We start from the raw sequence: 14,761 nt of genomic DNA, 5'->3' as shown, positions 1-14,761 counted from the left end.
GTCCCAAAACCTCCCCCAGGACCCGTCTGAGACCCCAGACCCCTCCCCAAACCCCACTCCAAACCCTATGAGAACTCCCCCCAGATCCTCCCCCAAGATCCCGCAAGGACAACCCAAGACCCCCCCTAATCCCTCCCTGCCCCTCCCCCACCGGTCCCTGCGCCGCATCAGCAGCTCTCGGAGCCACCCATCCTCTCCCAGCGTCTGTCCCGCTCTCTGCAGCGCCTCCTTCAACACCTGCCCGAGGATCCCGGGGGTTCCCGGCGGAGTTGCCGGGGAGCGGCGCGGTGGGGCGAGAGGGCGGCCGCTCCATGTCCGTCTCCGGGGTCAGAGAGCTCTACTTCCGCCTGGCCTCTGATTGGCTGGAGCGGCGCTGGGGAGGCGGGTGTTGCTGAGGGGAGACGCGCGCTGATTGGTTGGTTCGGGGAGCGACGCTCCGCTATTGGCTGGGAGAGGCCCGCGCACGCGGCGGAGGCGGTGGCGGCGGGAGTGTGAGGGGAGAGCGGCTGATCGGTAGGACCGGGGGGAAATGAGGGGATTTTACGGGGAATTTGAGGGCAATTGAGGGGTCTGAGGTGCGTTTCGGGAGGTTGAGAAGGCAGCTGAGGTGGGGTCGGGGGAAATGGGGGGGTTTAGGGAGGGGATCTGAGGGGAATTGAGGGGTCTGAGATGTGTTTGGGGGGGCTTTGGGGAGGGGAATGGAGGGCTTTGGGGGGTTTTGAGGGGAATTGAGGGGTCGGAGGTGCGTTTGAGGAGGCTTTGAGGGGAAATGGGGTATCTCGGAGTGGGGGAGCCGGGGTGGATTTGTGGGGGGGGTTAAGTAATGTTTGAGGGGGATTTGGGGGGGTTTGAGGTGGGTCTGGGACCCATGTCCCCACAGAGGCGTCCCAGCCCCGCCTAAATCCCCCACAGAGGGGTTCCAGCCCCCCTAAATCCCCCCTAATCCCACCTATCCCCACAGAAGGGTCCCAGCCCCCTCTAATCCTGCCTGTCCCCACAGAGGGTCCTGGCCATGGCGGTGCAGGACCCCCGCCCCAACCACACCATCTACATCAACAACCTCAATGAGAAGATCAAGAAGGATGGTGAGGGGGCGCTGGGAGTCTGTCCCCACTGTCACCTGTCTGTGTGTCCCTACTGTTACCCATCTGTGTCCCCAGAGCTGCCCCTGTCCCCACTGTTAGCAGTCCATGTGTCCCCTGTGTGTCCCCAGAGTTGTCCCTGTCCCCACTGTCACCTGTCCTTGTCACTGTCCTCAGTGCTGTCCCTGTCCCCCACTGTCATGTGTCCCCACTGTCCCTCTGTGTCCCCAGTGTCACCTGTCCCCAATGTCACCATGCTGTCCCTGTCCCCCCAGAGCTGAAGAAGTCCCTCTACGCCATTTTCTCCCAGTTTGGGCAGATTTTGGACATTTTGGTGTCGCGCAGTCTTCGCATGCGGGGCCAGGCCTTTGTCATCTTCAAGGAGATGAGCAGTGCCACCAATGCCCTGCGCTCCATGCAGGGCTTCCCCTTCTATGACAAACCCATGGTGAGACAGAATCTGGGGGGAAATACTGGGGTTTGGGGAAAAAAAACTGAAAGTCTGGGGAAAAAACAGAATTCCTGGGAAAAAACCCAAAATACAGCCTCAAATATTCCCCAAATCCAACCAGGAACATCCCAAAGCTTCCTTTTCTTTGAGAAACCCATAGTGAGACAGAAATACAGAGAAAAATACCAAGATTTTGGGAAAACCCCAAGTTTTGGAAAAAAAAACCCTGAATTCCTGAGAAAAAAACCCAAAATCCCCTGGGATCACTCTCAAATCAAACTGGGAATAACCTCAAAGCTTCCCCTTCTACAACAAGCCCACGGTGAGGCAAAAATTTGGGAGAAAATACCAGAACTTGAGGAAAAAATCTGAAATTTTGTAGAAAAATCCTGGAATTTCTGGGGAAAATTCCTGGAATTCCTGGAGAAAAAAAAAACAAAATGCAGTCTCACGTATCCCCCAAATCCAACCAGGAAAGCCCCAAAGCTTCTCCTTCTACAATAAGCCCATGGTGAGACAGAAATATCGGGGAAAATACCAGAGGTGTGGGAAAAAACCCCTTGGAATTCGAGGAAAAAAACCCTGAAATTCTTGGAAAAATCTTGAAATTCGGGAAAAAAATCTGAACTCCAACCAGGAATTCCCAAAGGTTTCCCTTCTATGCCAAGGCCACGATGTAACCTCAAATTCAACCTGGAACCCCCAAAAACCCCCTTGGAAACCCCCAAATCCCTCTGGAAACTCCTCTAAAAACCTCCATGAATTCCCTCAAAATTCCTCAGAAACTCCCAAATCCCTCCCAAATCTGTCTGAATTCCCTCAAAATACTTCATTAATTCCCAGCTCCCTGCTAGAACTTCCCAAAATCCCTTGGAAAACTCCAAAATGCCTCCCGGAAATGCCACAAATCCCCCAGAAATCCCTGAAAAACCCCAAAATGCCTCCTGGAAATGCCCCACCTCCCTGCTGGAAATTCCCCAAATCCCTCAGAAACCCCAAATTCCCTCTGGAACCTCTCCAAATCCCTCAGAAACCCTAAAATGCCTCTTGTAAATCCTTCAGAAATCTCTCGGAAACCCCAGAATGCCTCTTGAACCTCCCTGAATCCCCTAGGAATCCCCCAGATTCCCCAGAAATCTCCCAGAAACCCCAAAATGCCTCCTGGAAATGCCCCAAATCTCTCTTGAAACTCCCTGAATCCCCCAGAAATCCCCCAAATCTCCTCTGAATCCCTCTGGAACCTCCCAAAATCCCTTCTGGGACCTCCTCAAATCCCTCAGAAAATCTCAAAATGCTTCCTGGAAATCCCCCAAATTCTCCAGAACCCCTTTAGAAACGTCAAAATGTGGGAACTGCTGTTGCAGAGGATCCAGTACGCCAAGACGGACTCGGACATCATTGCCAAGATGAAGGGAACGTTCGTGGAGCGGGAACGGGACCGGGAGCGGGACCGGGAACGGAAACGGGACAAACGCAAGGCCAAGGGCGGGGACGCGCCTGGCCCCAAAAAGGGCACCGGGGCACAGGGGGCACAGGGCACAGTGCCTGTGAGTTATGGGGTCAGCTATGTGGTTTGGTGTCAGTTCTGGGATTTGTGGTCAGTTATGGGGTCACTTATGGGATTTGAGGTGAGTTCTAGGATTTGGGATCGGGGACAGGGCACAGTGTCTGTGAGTGCCAGGGGATTTATGTGGTTAGTTATGGGATTTGGGAGCAGGTATGGGATTGGGGCTGAGGCACAGGGGGTACTGGGCACAGTGCCAGTGAGTTATGGGGTCACTTATAGGGTCAGCTATGGGATTTGAGGTCAGTTATGAGGGTCACTTAAGGGATTTGGGATTGCATAATTTGGGGTTTTGTCTGTGTCTTTGGGGCTCTGTCTGTGCCTTTGGGATAATTTGGGGTGTTTTGGGGCAATTTGGAGTTCCCTTTGCACTTTGGGGTTCTGTCTCTGCCTGTGGGATAATTTGGGGTGTTTGGGGGATAATTTGGGGTTCTTTCTGTGCTTTGGGATAACTTTAGGGTGTTTCTGGGATAATTTGGGTTCTCTCTGTGCTTTGGGGTAACTGTGGGCTGTTTTTGGGGTCTCTCCTCAGGGGATGCCTCCGCTGGCGCAGCCGCCCCGGATGTTGCCACACCTCGGGGGGCAACCGCCCTACATTCCTCCCCCGGGCATGATCCCACCCCCAGGAATGGCCCCAAACACCGGGATCCCCCCAGGAATGGCCCCAAATCCTGGAATGGCCCCCATGCCCACCCCACAGCCTGTGAGTTATGGGGTATTTGTGGGATTGATGGGGCTAATGGGGGATTGGTGGGGTTAATGGGATCACATCCCATCCCTGGGAATGACCTTCAGCCCAGCATGGCCCCCATCCCACCCCACAGTCTGTGAGTTATAGGGGATTTAATGGGGTCACATCCACACCCAGGCATGATCCCACAACCGTGAATGGCCCCACATCTCGGCATGGCCCCCATGCCCACCACACAGCCTGTGAGTTATGGGGGATTTGTGGGGTTAATGAGAGATTGATGGGATTAATGGGGCCACATCCCCCCCCCAGGCATGATTCCACTCTCTGGAATGGCCTCAAATACCGGGATCCCCCCGGGAATGGCCCCAAATCCTGGAATGGCACTGATGCCAACCCCACAACCTGTGAGTGACCCTATAACCTGAGTTACAGGGGATTTATAGAGTTGATGGGGGATTGATAGGGTTAATGGGGGATTTGTGGAGTTAAGGGGGTCACATGATCCCACCCCTGGAATAGCCCCAAATCCCAGGATGCCGATGACCATTGTCATCCTCAGGGGATTTTGGTCAGGTTTTTTTCAGATTTTTAGGGATTTTTATGAGATTTTGGTGTATATGCAGTGTGACTTTGGGCTGATTTGGGGCTGATTTTTGGGTGATTTTGCCTGATTTGGGGTTTATTTTGGCTGGTTTTGGGGCTGATTTGGGTTGCCTTTTTACTGACTTTTGCCTCGTTTTGAGCTGTTTTTGTCTGATTTTGGTTTTTCTCCCGTTTCCTGCAGCTGTCGGAGAACCCCCCGAACCACATCCTATTCCTGACCAACCTCCCTGAGGAGACCAACGAGCTGATGCTGTCCATGCTCTTCAACCAGTGAGAGCTGGGAATTGGGAATTCCGGGGGGAACTGGGGGAGCTGAGAGGGGGGAGGGGGTGGAATTTTGGGGGGAAATACCAGGACTTTTTGGCGGGAATTTCAGGATTTTTAGGATGGTTTCTGGATTTTTGGAAGAATGTAATGTTTCTGAATGGGGGTAGGGGTGGAATTTCTGGATTTTTGAGGAGGATTTCTGAATTTTTTGGGGAACATTCCTGTTTTTTGAGAGGACCACTTCTGGGTTTTTGGGGACCATTCCTGAATTTTTGGGGGACTATTCCCAGGTTTCGTGGAGGAACATTCCCGAATTTTTGGGAGACCATTCCTGGGTTTTTGGGGAAATGTTTATGAATTTTTGGGGAACAATTCTGAATTTCTGAGGGAACATTCCCAGATGTTTTGCGGGAAACGTTCCCGGTTGTTTGGAGGAACATTCCCAAATTTTTGAGGGACCATTCCCAGGTGTTTTGGGGAAGCAATCCAAGATTTTTGGGAGACCTTTCTTGGGTGTTTGGAGGAGCATTCCCAGGTGTTTGGGGGAACATTTCCGGATCTTTGGGGACCATTCCCAGGGTTTTTGGGGGAACATTCCTGGCTTGGGGAAACATTCCTGCATTTTTTGAGGGAACATAATTTGGTTTTTTGGGGACCATTCCTGGGTTTTTGGGGTATCACTCCTGATTGTTTGGGGGAACATTCTCAGATTTTTTGGGGGAAACATTTCGAGGTTTGGGGGAACATTCTTGGGTTTTTGGGGGTCATTCCAAGGTTTTGGGGGGAATATTCCTGGGTTATTTTAGAAGAGCATTCTTGAATTTTTTGGAAGACCATTCTTGGGTTTTTTGGGGGAACATTTCTGAATTTTTGGGGGAACATTCCTGGGCTTTTGGGGGAACATTTGTGGGGTTTTTGAGGGAACGTTTCTGAATTTTGGGGAACATTTCTGAATTTTTGAGGGAAGACTCCAGAATTTTTGGGGCACCATTTCCAGGTTTTGCTGGTACCATTCCCAAGTTTTTGTGATAACAATAACAGGTTTTTGGGGTATAATTCACAGGTTTTTTTGTGGTACCATTACCATGTTTTTGGGGTACCATTCCCAGATTTTTTTTGGGAGCATTCCCAGGTTCTTTGGGTACCATTTCCAAATATTTTGGGGTACCGTTCCCGGATTTTTTGGCTGTCCCTGACCCCATTCCCCTGTGCCAGGTTCCCGGGGTTCAAGGAGGTGCGCCTGGTGCCCGGGCGCCACGACATCGCCTTTGTGGAGTTCGACACCGAGGTGCAGGCGGGTGCCGCCCGTGAGGCCCTGCAGGGCTTCAAGATCACCCAGAGCAATGCCATGAAGATCTCCTTCGCCAAAAAGTGACCCCAAAACCTGCCCAAAAACCCCAAACCTGAAAAAAAAGGGCCTGGAATACCCCAAAATCCCAGAGCAACACCCCAATATCCCAAGGAAATGCCTCAAACTTCCCCCGACTACCCCAGAACTGCCCCAAAACACCCCAAAATCCCAGAGAAATGGCTCAAAACCGCCCGAAACACCTCATATCCCTTCAAGCTGCCCCAAAATCAACTAGAAACACCACCAAATCCTTCCAAGCCACCCTAAAATCCCTCCAAACCACCCCAAAATCCCTCAAAGCTGCCCCCAAATATTCCAGAATTGCTCAAAACCAGCCCAAACACCAAAAATCCCAAATCCCATAGAAACACCCCAAAATGCTCAAAAAGTGCCCCAAAAGTGGTCCTGACCCTGCCCCAAACCTCCCATCTGCCCTGACTCCCCCAGGTAAGTTCAGCTCGGCCCAAATCTTCCCTTTTTATCCGAAATCCTTTTTTTATCCAAATCTTCCTTTTTCAAACCCCAAAATCACCCTAAATGTCTTTTTAGACCCCAAATTCTCCTTTTCACACCCCAAATCTTTTGTGCATCCCAAATCCCTTTTCCCACCCCAAAAATCTCCTTTTCCAACCCCAAATCCCCTTTTCCGACCAAAATCCTGACCTCAAATCCTCAATCCCCACCCTAAATCCCCTTTTCATCCCACAAATCTCCTTTTCCATTCCACAGTCTCATTTTTCTATCCCAAATCCGTCTCCTTTCACCCCAAAATCTCATTTTCCACCCCAAACACCCTTTCTAGGGTTCCCCATGTGTTTTTAGGGGTTCCCCGTGAATTTTTGGGGCTTTTTCCACCCCCAGCATTGTACCCAGGGTCTCTGCAGACATTGCACCTGGAGCTGCCCCCACCTCAAATAAACTCAAATCAACCTCAAATCTCTTTTTTGGGGTTCCCCATGAGTTTTTGGTGTTTTTCCCAGCATTGTACCCAGGGTCTCTGCAGACATTGCACCTGGAGCTGCCTCCACCCAAAATAAACCCCAAATAAACCCAAAATGAACCCTTCTGTGGCCCCCAGGGCTGGAGTGGCTTTAGGGGGCAGTTTGGAGCCTGGTGGGTTTGGACCCCAAAGTCTGGGGATGGGGGAGATTTCATCCTAAAGTTTGGGTGGGGGGGGGGGGTTGACACCCCAGGGTTTGGGATCAGGGGGGTTTAACTCCAGATTTTGGGATCAGAGGGGTTGGACACACCAAATATTTCAAACCCCAACATTTGGGGATTGGGGATTTTTGACCCCAAAATTTGAGGTTTGGGGGTGTTTGACCCCAGGATTTGGGGAGTTTTGACCCCTCCAAGTTTGGGGTGGAGGTTGAGATCAAAACCATTCCCTGGAAACAGTGGTGGAATTGGAAATGGGAATGGGATTGGGAACAGAATAGGGATCGGGATTGGGAATGGGAACGGGATTAGAATTGGAATTGGAATTGGGAAAGGGATTAACATTGGGAATGAGATCAGGATCAGAAATGAATGAGATCAGGAATGGGAACAGGATTGGGAATGGGAATGAGATAGGGATCAGGAATGAGATAGGGAATGGGAACGGGATCAGGAAAGATAGGGAATAGGAACAGGATCAGGAATGGGAATGAGATAGGGATTGAGAATGGGAATGGGATTGGGATCAAGACTGGGAATGAGATCAGAAATGGGAATGGGAACATGATAACGATAAGGGAATGGGAATGAAATAGGGATTGGGAATGGGAACAGGATTTGAATTGGGAAAGGCATCAAGATTGGGAATGAGATAGAGATCAGAAATGGGAATGAGATCGGGAATGCAAAGGGGAACAGGAATAGGATTGGGAAGGGAAACAGGAACAGGATTGGGAATGGGAACAAGAATGGGAACAAGAATAGGATTGAGATAGGAATTGGGAATGAGATAGGGATTGGGAATGGGAATGGGATGAGGGAAGGGCAACGAGAAGAGGACTGAGAATGGGAATGGGAACAAGATAGGGATTGGGATGCTAAAGCTGTGACATAAATGGGTGCCTTGGCTGGGAAATCTCAAATTTGGAGAACCAAAACCAGTACAGGCAGGAACAACTTTTCCTGTCTGGGAACTGGAATTCCAGACCCTGGGAGTGGGAGCCATGCAGGACCATCCAGACTGACATCATGGGGGCTGGGATCACATGGACTGGGATCCCCCAGACTGGGACTGCATAGACTGGGACCAGATGGATCAGGGCCATACAAACTGGGATTGTACAAACTGGGATTGTACAAACTGGGATCATACAGACTGGGATTGTATAAACTGGGATCACATGGACTGGAACCATATGGACTGGGATGGCTGCATCTGAACGATGCGAACCAAGATGGTCCTGCCCCACCTGGGGGTCCCTCCCTGTCCTGTGCAGGGGCACAGCCAAAACTCCCCAGAGTGAACGTGGAGGACCCAGAGTGCTCCCGGTGTCGGTCTCAGTCTTGGAGCGCTCCTGGTGCTGATTCTGGTCCCAGAGCAGTGCTGGTCTCGGTCTCAATCACGGTCCTATAGTGGTGCCAGTCGCGGTGCCGATTCCATTTTCAGTCTTGGTCTCAGTCTCAGTCTCGGAGTAGTTCTGGTCCCAGTGCTGGTGCTGATGTTGGTCCCAGAGTGCTCCCAGTGCCAATCTTAGTCTCGGTTCTGGTTCCGATGCTGCTCTGTCTCAGTCCCAGAGTTCTCCCAGTGCCGGTGCCGGTCCCAGTCCCGAAGCAGTCCTGGAGCTCTCCTGGTGCTAGTCCTTTGTCAGTGCTGGTCTCAGTTTCAGTCTTGGTCTCAGTACCAGTTCTGTGGCCGATTTTGGTCTCGGTTCTAGTGTCAGTTCTGTTCCCAGTCTTGGTCTCAGTCTCCATTCTGATTTAGGTCTCAGTCTTGGTGTGGGTGCAGGTTCTGTTTCTGGTGCCCATTTCAGTCTCGGTCTCCATACCAAAGATTTTAATCCTGTTTGGGTGATTTTAGGATAAACTGGGTAGTTTTAGGCTGGATTTTAGGCATCTTTTGGACAATGCTAGGCCCATTTGGATTATTTTAGACCTCTTTTGTGTGGATTTGAGGCCCCTTTCGCTGATTCTAGGCCAAACCTGGAGGACTTACGCTGCGAGTGACTTTTGGCCAAACCAGTCCCCCTTGGGACCGCCCAGCCCTTTGGCCCTGATCCTTCCCCTCACAGTTCTCGCCCTTCCCTTGACCCATCCCCTCCGAGTTCGGGGTTCGGAACGGGGCAGGTGGAGGAATGAGGGAGGAAGAGGCGGAGCGGCAGCAGGAAGCAGGAGAAGCTGAAGGGGCGAATGAAGCACGCGAGCCCGGAGCTCCCTGAACTCGCAGCCCCCACGGGACCATCGCCCCCCATCCCACAGGTGCCCAGGGAGGGGGAGCTCGCGCCAGATATCTCGGGGGAGTTTCTGGCTTTGGGGATTTTTGTGGGGGATGTTCTGCTCTTGTGTGTGGGTAGAGATTCAGAGTCAGATCCAGAGGTGCCGGTGGCCCACGGGGGGAACATCGGGGGGGTCCCCGGGAGGTGTTTTTGAGGGTCCCGGTGGTTGCGGGCAGAGCCCCGGCGGGGGCGGTGGGATGCGGGTCTCCCCGCGCTGGGGGTTGGGCTTCCCGGGCCGGGCCCTGCGAGCTCTGCCGGGGCCGCGTGGGGAGCGCGCGGGAGCGGCGGGATCGGCGGGGGGACACCGGTTTTGGGGAGCCCCGGGAGAGGCGCAGCTGCCCTGAGCGGGAGCGCAGAGAGAGAAGAGCCCCAGAAGGGCAAAGCAGGGAACCCGAGAGGGGGGGACCCCTGGCATTGCCGGGACCCCGGCGGGGGGTGCTGGGGCTGGAGGGGCGGTATGGCCGGGAAAGGGGTTCGTGGGTCCCGGTGCTGGCAGTGGCTGCTCCCAGGATGAGCCTAGTTGCTCCCCCCGTGTGATTCCAGTTTCCTTGGCACTCAGTCATTCCCTGTTATGATGCAACTTGCCCCCAGCACGGTCCCAGTTCCTCCCATTTTCTTCCAGTGTGTTCCCAGTTCACTCAGCATGGCCCCCTAGTATAGTCCCAGTTATTCCCACTATGAGGCCAGTGGCCCCCTAGTATAGTCCCAGTTATTCCCACTATGAGGCCAGTGGCCCCCTAGTATAGTCCCAGTTATTCCCACTATGAGGCCAGTGGCCCCCAGTTGCTCCCTGTCAATGCCAGCATGACCCCAGTAGCCTCCAGTATGATCTCAGTGACTCCCTGTCTCTCCCAGTATATCCCTGTCACACCCAGCATGCTGCTAGTCAATCTCACTTCTTCCCAGTTGCTTTCAGCAGGATTCCAGTTGTTCACAGCCACTCCCAGTCCATCCCAGTATGATTCCAGTCACCCCCGGTGTGATCCCAGTCTCACCCAGCATGGACCCAGCTGCTCTCACTGTGATCCCAGTATTATCCCAGTTGCTGTCAGAATAGTTCTAGTTGTTTCCAGTTCCTACCAGGATGATCCCTAGAATAGTTCCAGTCTCTCTAAGCATTGTCCAACTCTCTCTCAGTTGCCCCCAGTGTGGTTGCAGTCCCCCCAGTATGGTTACAGACACTCATTATATCCCAGTTGCCCTAGTAAGGTTCTAGTTACCTCAGAATGATGCCAGTCTTTCCCAGTTACTCCCAGTTATCTCCAGCCTGATCCCAGTTTCTGTCAGTTGCCCATACTCTCATTTGCTCCCAGTATGATCCCTGTTATGGCCTCAGTCCCTTCAGCATGGTTCCAGTACCTTCCAGTTGATCCCAGTTGCTCTCAATGTGTCCATATTTTCCTCCCAACATGGGCCCAGTAGCTCCCAATAACCCCCAGTCAGGTTCCACTCACACTCACTGTAATCCCAGTGACTCCCAGGATGATCCCAGTAGGACCTGTAGTCACTCCCAGCATGGTTCCACTTGCTTCCAATATGATCTGTTTCACCCAGTCACCCCCACTATGGTTCCAGGCATCTCCAGTATGAACCCAGTCACTCCCTGATCCTCCCAGTGTTATCCGAGTCATTCCTAGAGTGACTTCCTGTCACTCCCAGTGTGAGCCCACTTGTGGCCAGCACTTTTCCTGTCACTCCCAGTCTGTTAGCAGTGTGATCCCAGTCATTCTCAGATATTCCCAGTACTATTCCAGTCACTCCCAGTATGATCCCAGCTAGTTCCAGTAGGATCCCAGTATGACTCTGACATGGGCACAGCTGCTCCCATTATAATCCGGTGTGGTTCCAGTTGCTCCCATTTCCCATTACTGGTTTCAGTCTCTCTCAGTGTATCCCAGTTGCCTCCAGCATGTTCCCAGTCACTTCCAGTTGTCCTCAGCTACTTCCAGACTGATTCCAGTTGCTCACAGCCTCTCCCAGTCGCCCTCAGAGCAGCCGTAGTTGCTGCCAGTATATTCCAGTGTGATCCCAGTCTCCTGCAACATGGCTCCAGTTGCTCCCAGTTCCTCCCAATGTGATCCCAGTTGCCCGCAGTTGCCCCTAGCATGGTCCCAGTTACTCCGAGATGATCCATCCCTCCCTCCCAGCATGGTCCCCATCATGCCCCCAGTATAGAGTAGTGGCTCCCACTGACTTCCCAGTTCTCCCAGCATGCTCCTAGCTGTTCCCAGTGTGCTTCCAATCACTCCAGTAAGGTCACAGGCACTCCAGTATATCCCAATTGCCCTCAGCATGCTTGTAGTCATTTCCAGTCACTTCCAGTGTCCCCAGTAAGGTTCCCCCCAGCCCCAGTAGGTGGGAGCAGCTGAGAGCCGCATGCTGCCCATCCTGACCTGTTCTGGCTCCATCCCTGCTCCTCCTGAGAGCTGTGAGGGCTTCAGGAATGGGGCACCGAGGGTGTCGCTGCTCCTGGGGGAAGAGGAGGAGGGATGGAAGAGGAGGGATGAAGGAGGAAAGCAAGAAGGGATGGAAGTAGAAGGAGCTGGGGTTAGTGAGGAGGAGGAGAGATGCAAGGGTAGGAGAGGGAGGAGAAGAAAGAGGAGGGATAAAGAAGGATCAAGAAAAAGAGAAGGAACCATGAAGCCAAGCGCTCTCTGAATTCAATCCCCCAAGCTGTGGAATCATCTCCCCCTGCCCCATCCTGAAGGTGACCAAGGAGGGGGAACTCAGCCCAGATATCCTGGGGGGTCCCTGGGTTTGGATTTTGCTGGTGAGAATGTTTGGAGAATGCAGAACTCCAGAGCTGAGCAGAAAATGCCCTTTGGGGGGACACTGGGGGGTCCCGGTGGTGGCTGCTGGCAGAGGCAGCATGGAGGAGCAGAGCCCTGTGTCCCCCAGGACCCCAAAGTGGAGAGCTCAAAGAGGGAGAGCGCCACCATTCATGGGATCCTCAATAGCCTGAAGAGGGGCAGGGGGACTCCTTGGATCCCCCACACCTCAAAACAGACAATAAGAGGAGAAGGGACTCTGGGACCCCAAAAAATCCAGCATCCCTAAATGGGGACACAGAAGAGAGGGGAGCTTTTTGGATTCCTGGGACTCCCAGCAGCCTGGGGAGGGTGAGGACTGAGTAGATGGGGGACTGCCAATACAAGCATGACCCTCATCAGAGGGACAGGGGGAACCCCTGAACACCAACGGAGAGAGAGACCAGAGATGGGGAACCCCTGGGAGGCATTTTCAGGGCTGAATCCTGGTGTCTGAGAGGCTTTTATGGACCCCAGATGCCCAGGGACTTCTAGAGATAGACTTGGGCAGGAGGGATCCACAACACAGCGCTCTCATCCCTTGTTTTTTCCCCAAACCAGGATTTCCGATTCCCAACCCATGGCCCAGTGGAGGAGGCGGAGGCTGTGAGGAAGAGGAAGATGGCCCAGGAGCCCCAGGCAAGTGAGGAGGAAGTCAGTGCCCCTTTCCCCCTCTGTCCGGCTCCATCTCCCAGTCCAGTATGGCCCCAGCTGCAGGACAACCTCCCTGCCAATGTCATCCTGCCAGGGACGCGCTGGGTGAATCTCCTTCCCCTTCCCTCTGGCACGGAGACAAATCCCATCCTCTCCTTGTCCTTCCTCCCCCAGACAAGGAGCTGAGGACAGGCACCAGGGAGGGCAAAATCCCCATGGCAGAACCTCGTGGAAGAGGCCATTTGCAGCGGCTCCATGGTGCAGGAATCCAGTGGGGATGAAAAGCTGCAGAGATCTCGCAAATGCAGATCACAGGGATCTGAGGAGGAAAGACCCAGCCTGAGCCGGGCAGGCAGCGAGAGACTGAGCCAGAGCTTGGATGTGGTTGTCCATGAGCAGCTTCATGATGGAAGAAGTGCCTCAAGTGCTTGGAGTGTGGGATGAACTTCAGAGGAACGTACAGCCTGATCTACCACCAGATGATCCACCCTGGGGAGAGGCCCTACAAGTGTGGGAAGAGATTCAGAGTCAGATCCAGCCTGACCCGCCACCAGATGATCCACACTGGGGAGAGGCCCTGCAAGTGTGAGGAGTGTGGGAAGAGGTTTCAAGCCATTTACACCCTGATCCATCACCAGGTGACCCACACTGGAGAGCAGCCCCACAAGTGTGATCGATGCAGGAAGAGGTTTCAGCTCACCTCAACTCTCCTCATGCACCAGCGCACGCACACAGATGAGAAGCCCTTCCAATGCCCTGACTGTGGGAAGGGCTTCAGGCAAAACTCCAGCCTCATCATCCACCGGCGCATCCACACCAGGGAGAGGCCGTACAAGTGTGAGGAGTGTGGGAAGAGCTTCTCCCACAGCTCAACCTTGACCAAACACCAACAGAGGCACCAGTAAGGGAAGCCCTGTGAGTACCCTGAGTGCGGGAAGATCTTCATGCACTGCTCCAACTCCATCCCCCACTGCAGGACCCACATTGGGCAGAGCCCTGGTGACCCACATTCCCTGGGATCCATGTTGGGAAGACACCTGGCTGGTTATCCTTTTGTTTTGGGCTTAGTTTTTGTCTCTGCTCCATCTCTTTGTGCTCTAAAAGCCAAGAGGGATCAATCTGTCACCTCAAAACCTCTCAAATCCCACTGAAAACACCCCAATTTTAAACCAAAAGGGCTCAATCCCATCTTCAAGCTGCTTGTTCCCTCCTCAAACCAGCACAATCCCGCGTGAACCTTATTGGATTCCACAGACACCAGGGTGACAAGGGGTTGGAAGGAGATTGGGAGGAGTGGGATGCATATTTGGAGTGGTGGGATTGGGATTGTGTGGGGCTGGCTGGCTGGCTGGGATGTATTTGATAGTAAACAGAACTTTCACAATTCCTGATTTCTGTCCCATTCACTTTCAGTCAGTTCCAGTTCTGTTTTCAGTGGCACCTTCTCAGCTGATTGTGTTTGTGTCCTTCTTTCTCTCCTATCTCTCTGCCTGCTCTGTTTCTGTCTTAGTGTCTCCCTTGACCCAGGGCAGCTCCCACCAAAGACCCTCTGCTGATCTAATTCCCAGTGCAGGAGGTCCAACAGCCATGGGTGAAGTTCTGAAGGCTGGCAGTGAAACGTCCCTGTAAGATCTTGCTGCACTTGGCTTTTGGCCCCTTCTGAAGAGCTTTGCTTTCAAGGGCAGGAGCATTTTTTTCCTGTCTGGGAACTGGAATTCCAGACCCTGGGAGTGTGAGCCATGCAGGACCATCCAGACTGTGATCATGTGGGTAGGGATCACATGGACTGGGATCCTCCAGACTGGGACTGCACAGACTGGGACCAGATGGATCAGGGCCATACAGACTGGGATTGTG

At 53.1% G+C, this 14,761-nt stretch overlaps 1 protein-coding gene and 1 long non-coding RNA gene across 4 annotated transcripts; both read left to right on the top strand.

Moving 5' to 3' along the window:
* Positions 1-447: 447 nt before the first annotated feature.
* On the top strand, positions 448-7,064 carry LOC306806247 (U1 small nuclear ribonucleoprotein A-like). Of its 3 annotated transcripts, XM_079314785.1 has the most exons (7): positions 448-513; positions 1,001-1,085; positions 1,358-1,530; positions 2,898-3,080; positions 3,630-3,800; positions 4,576-4,664; positions 5,877-7,064. In XM_079314785.1, the coding sequence occupies exons 2-7, from the start codon at positions 1,013-1,015 to the stop codon at positions 6,034-6,036; spliced, it is 849 nt and encodes a 282-aa protein (XP_079170911.1). In that variant the 5' UTR covers positions 448-513; positions 1,001-1,012; the 3' UTR covers positions 6,037-7,064. The 3 variants fall into 3 exon arrangements, with proteins under 3 accessions (XP_079170911.1, XP_079170912.1, XP_079170910.1); XM_079314786.1 differs by lacking the exon at positions 448-513 and having other exon boundaries at positions 943-1,085; positions 1,402-1,530; XM_079314784.1 differs by lacking the exon at positions 448-513 and having other exon boundaries at positions 943-1,085.
* Positions 7,065-9,334: 2,270 nt separating this feature from the next.
* LOC306806438 lies at positions 9,335-13,118 on the top strand. The gene is made up of 3 exons (XR_013775469.1): positions 9,335-9,426; positions 12,812-12,893; positions 13,079-13,118. It is a non-coding gene; the product is annotated as an uncharacterized lncRNA (long non-coding RNA).
* The last annotated feature ends 1,643 nt before the right edge of the window (positions 13,119-14,761 follow it).

The sequence above is a fragment of the Erithacus rubecula genome (genome assembly GCF_903797595.1).
Source record: "Erithacus rubecula genome assembly, chromosome: 11".
Taxonomy (NCBI): Eukaryota; Metazoa; Chordata; class Aves; order Passeriformes; family Muscicapidae; genus Erithacus; species Erithacus rubecula.
The sequence above is the reverse complement of the archived record's forward strand: the minus strand, read 5'-3'. Positions and strand labels throughout refer to the sequence as shown.

Coding starts and splice junctions, on each gene's coding strand:
- LOC306806247 (XM_079314785.1), top strand. CDS start 1,013: ATGGCGGTGCAGGACCCCCGCCCCAACCACACCATCTACATCAACAAC. Junction 1,531..2,897: donor CCTTCTATGACAAACCCATG/GTGAGACAGAAT, acceptor CTGCTGTTGCAG/AGGATCCAGTACGCCAAGAC. Junction 4,665..5,876: donor CTGTCCATGCTCTTCAACCA/GTGAGAGCTGGG, acceptor CCCCTGTGCCAG/GTTCCCGGGGTTCAAGGAGG.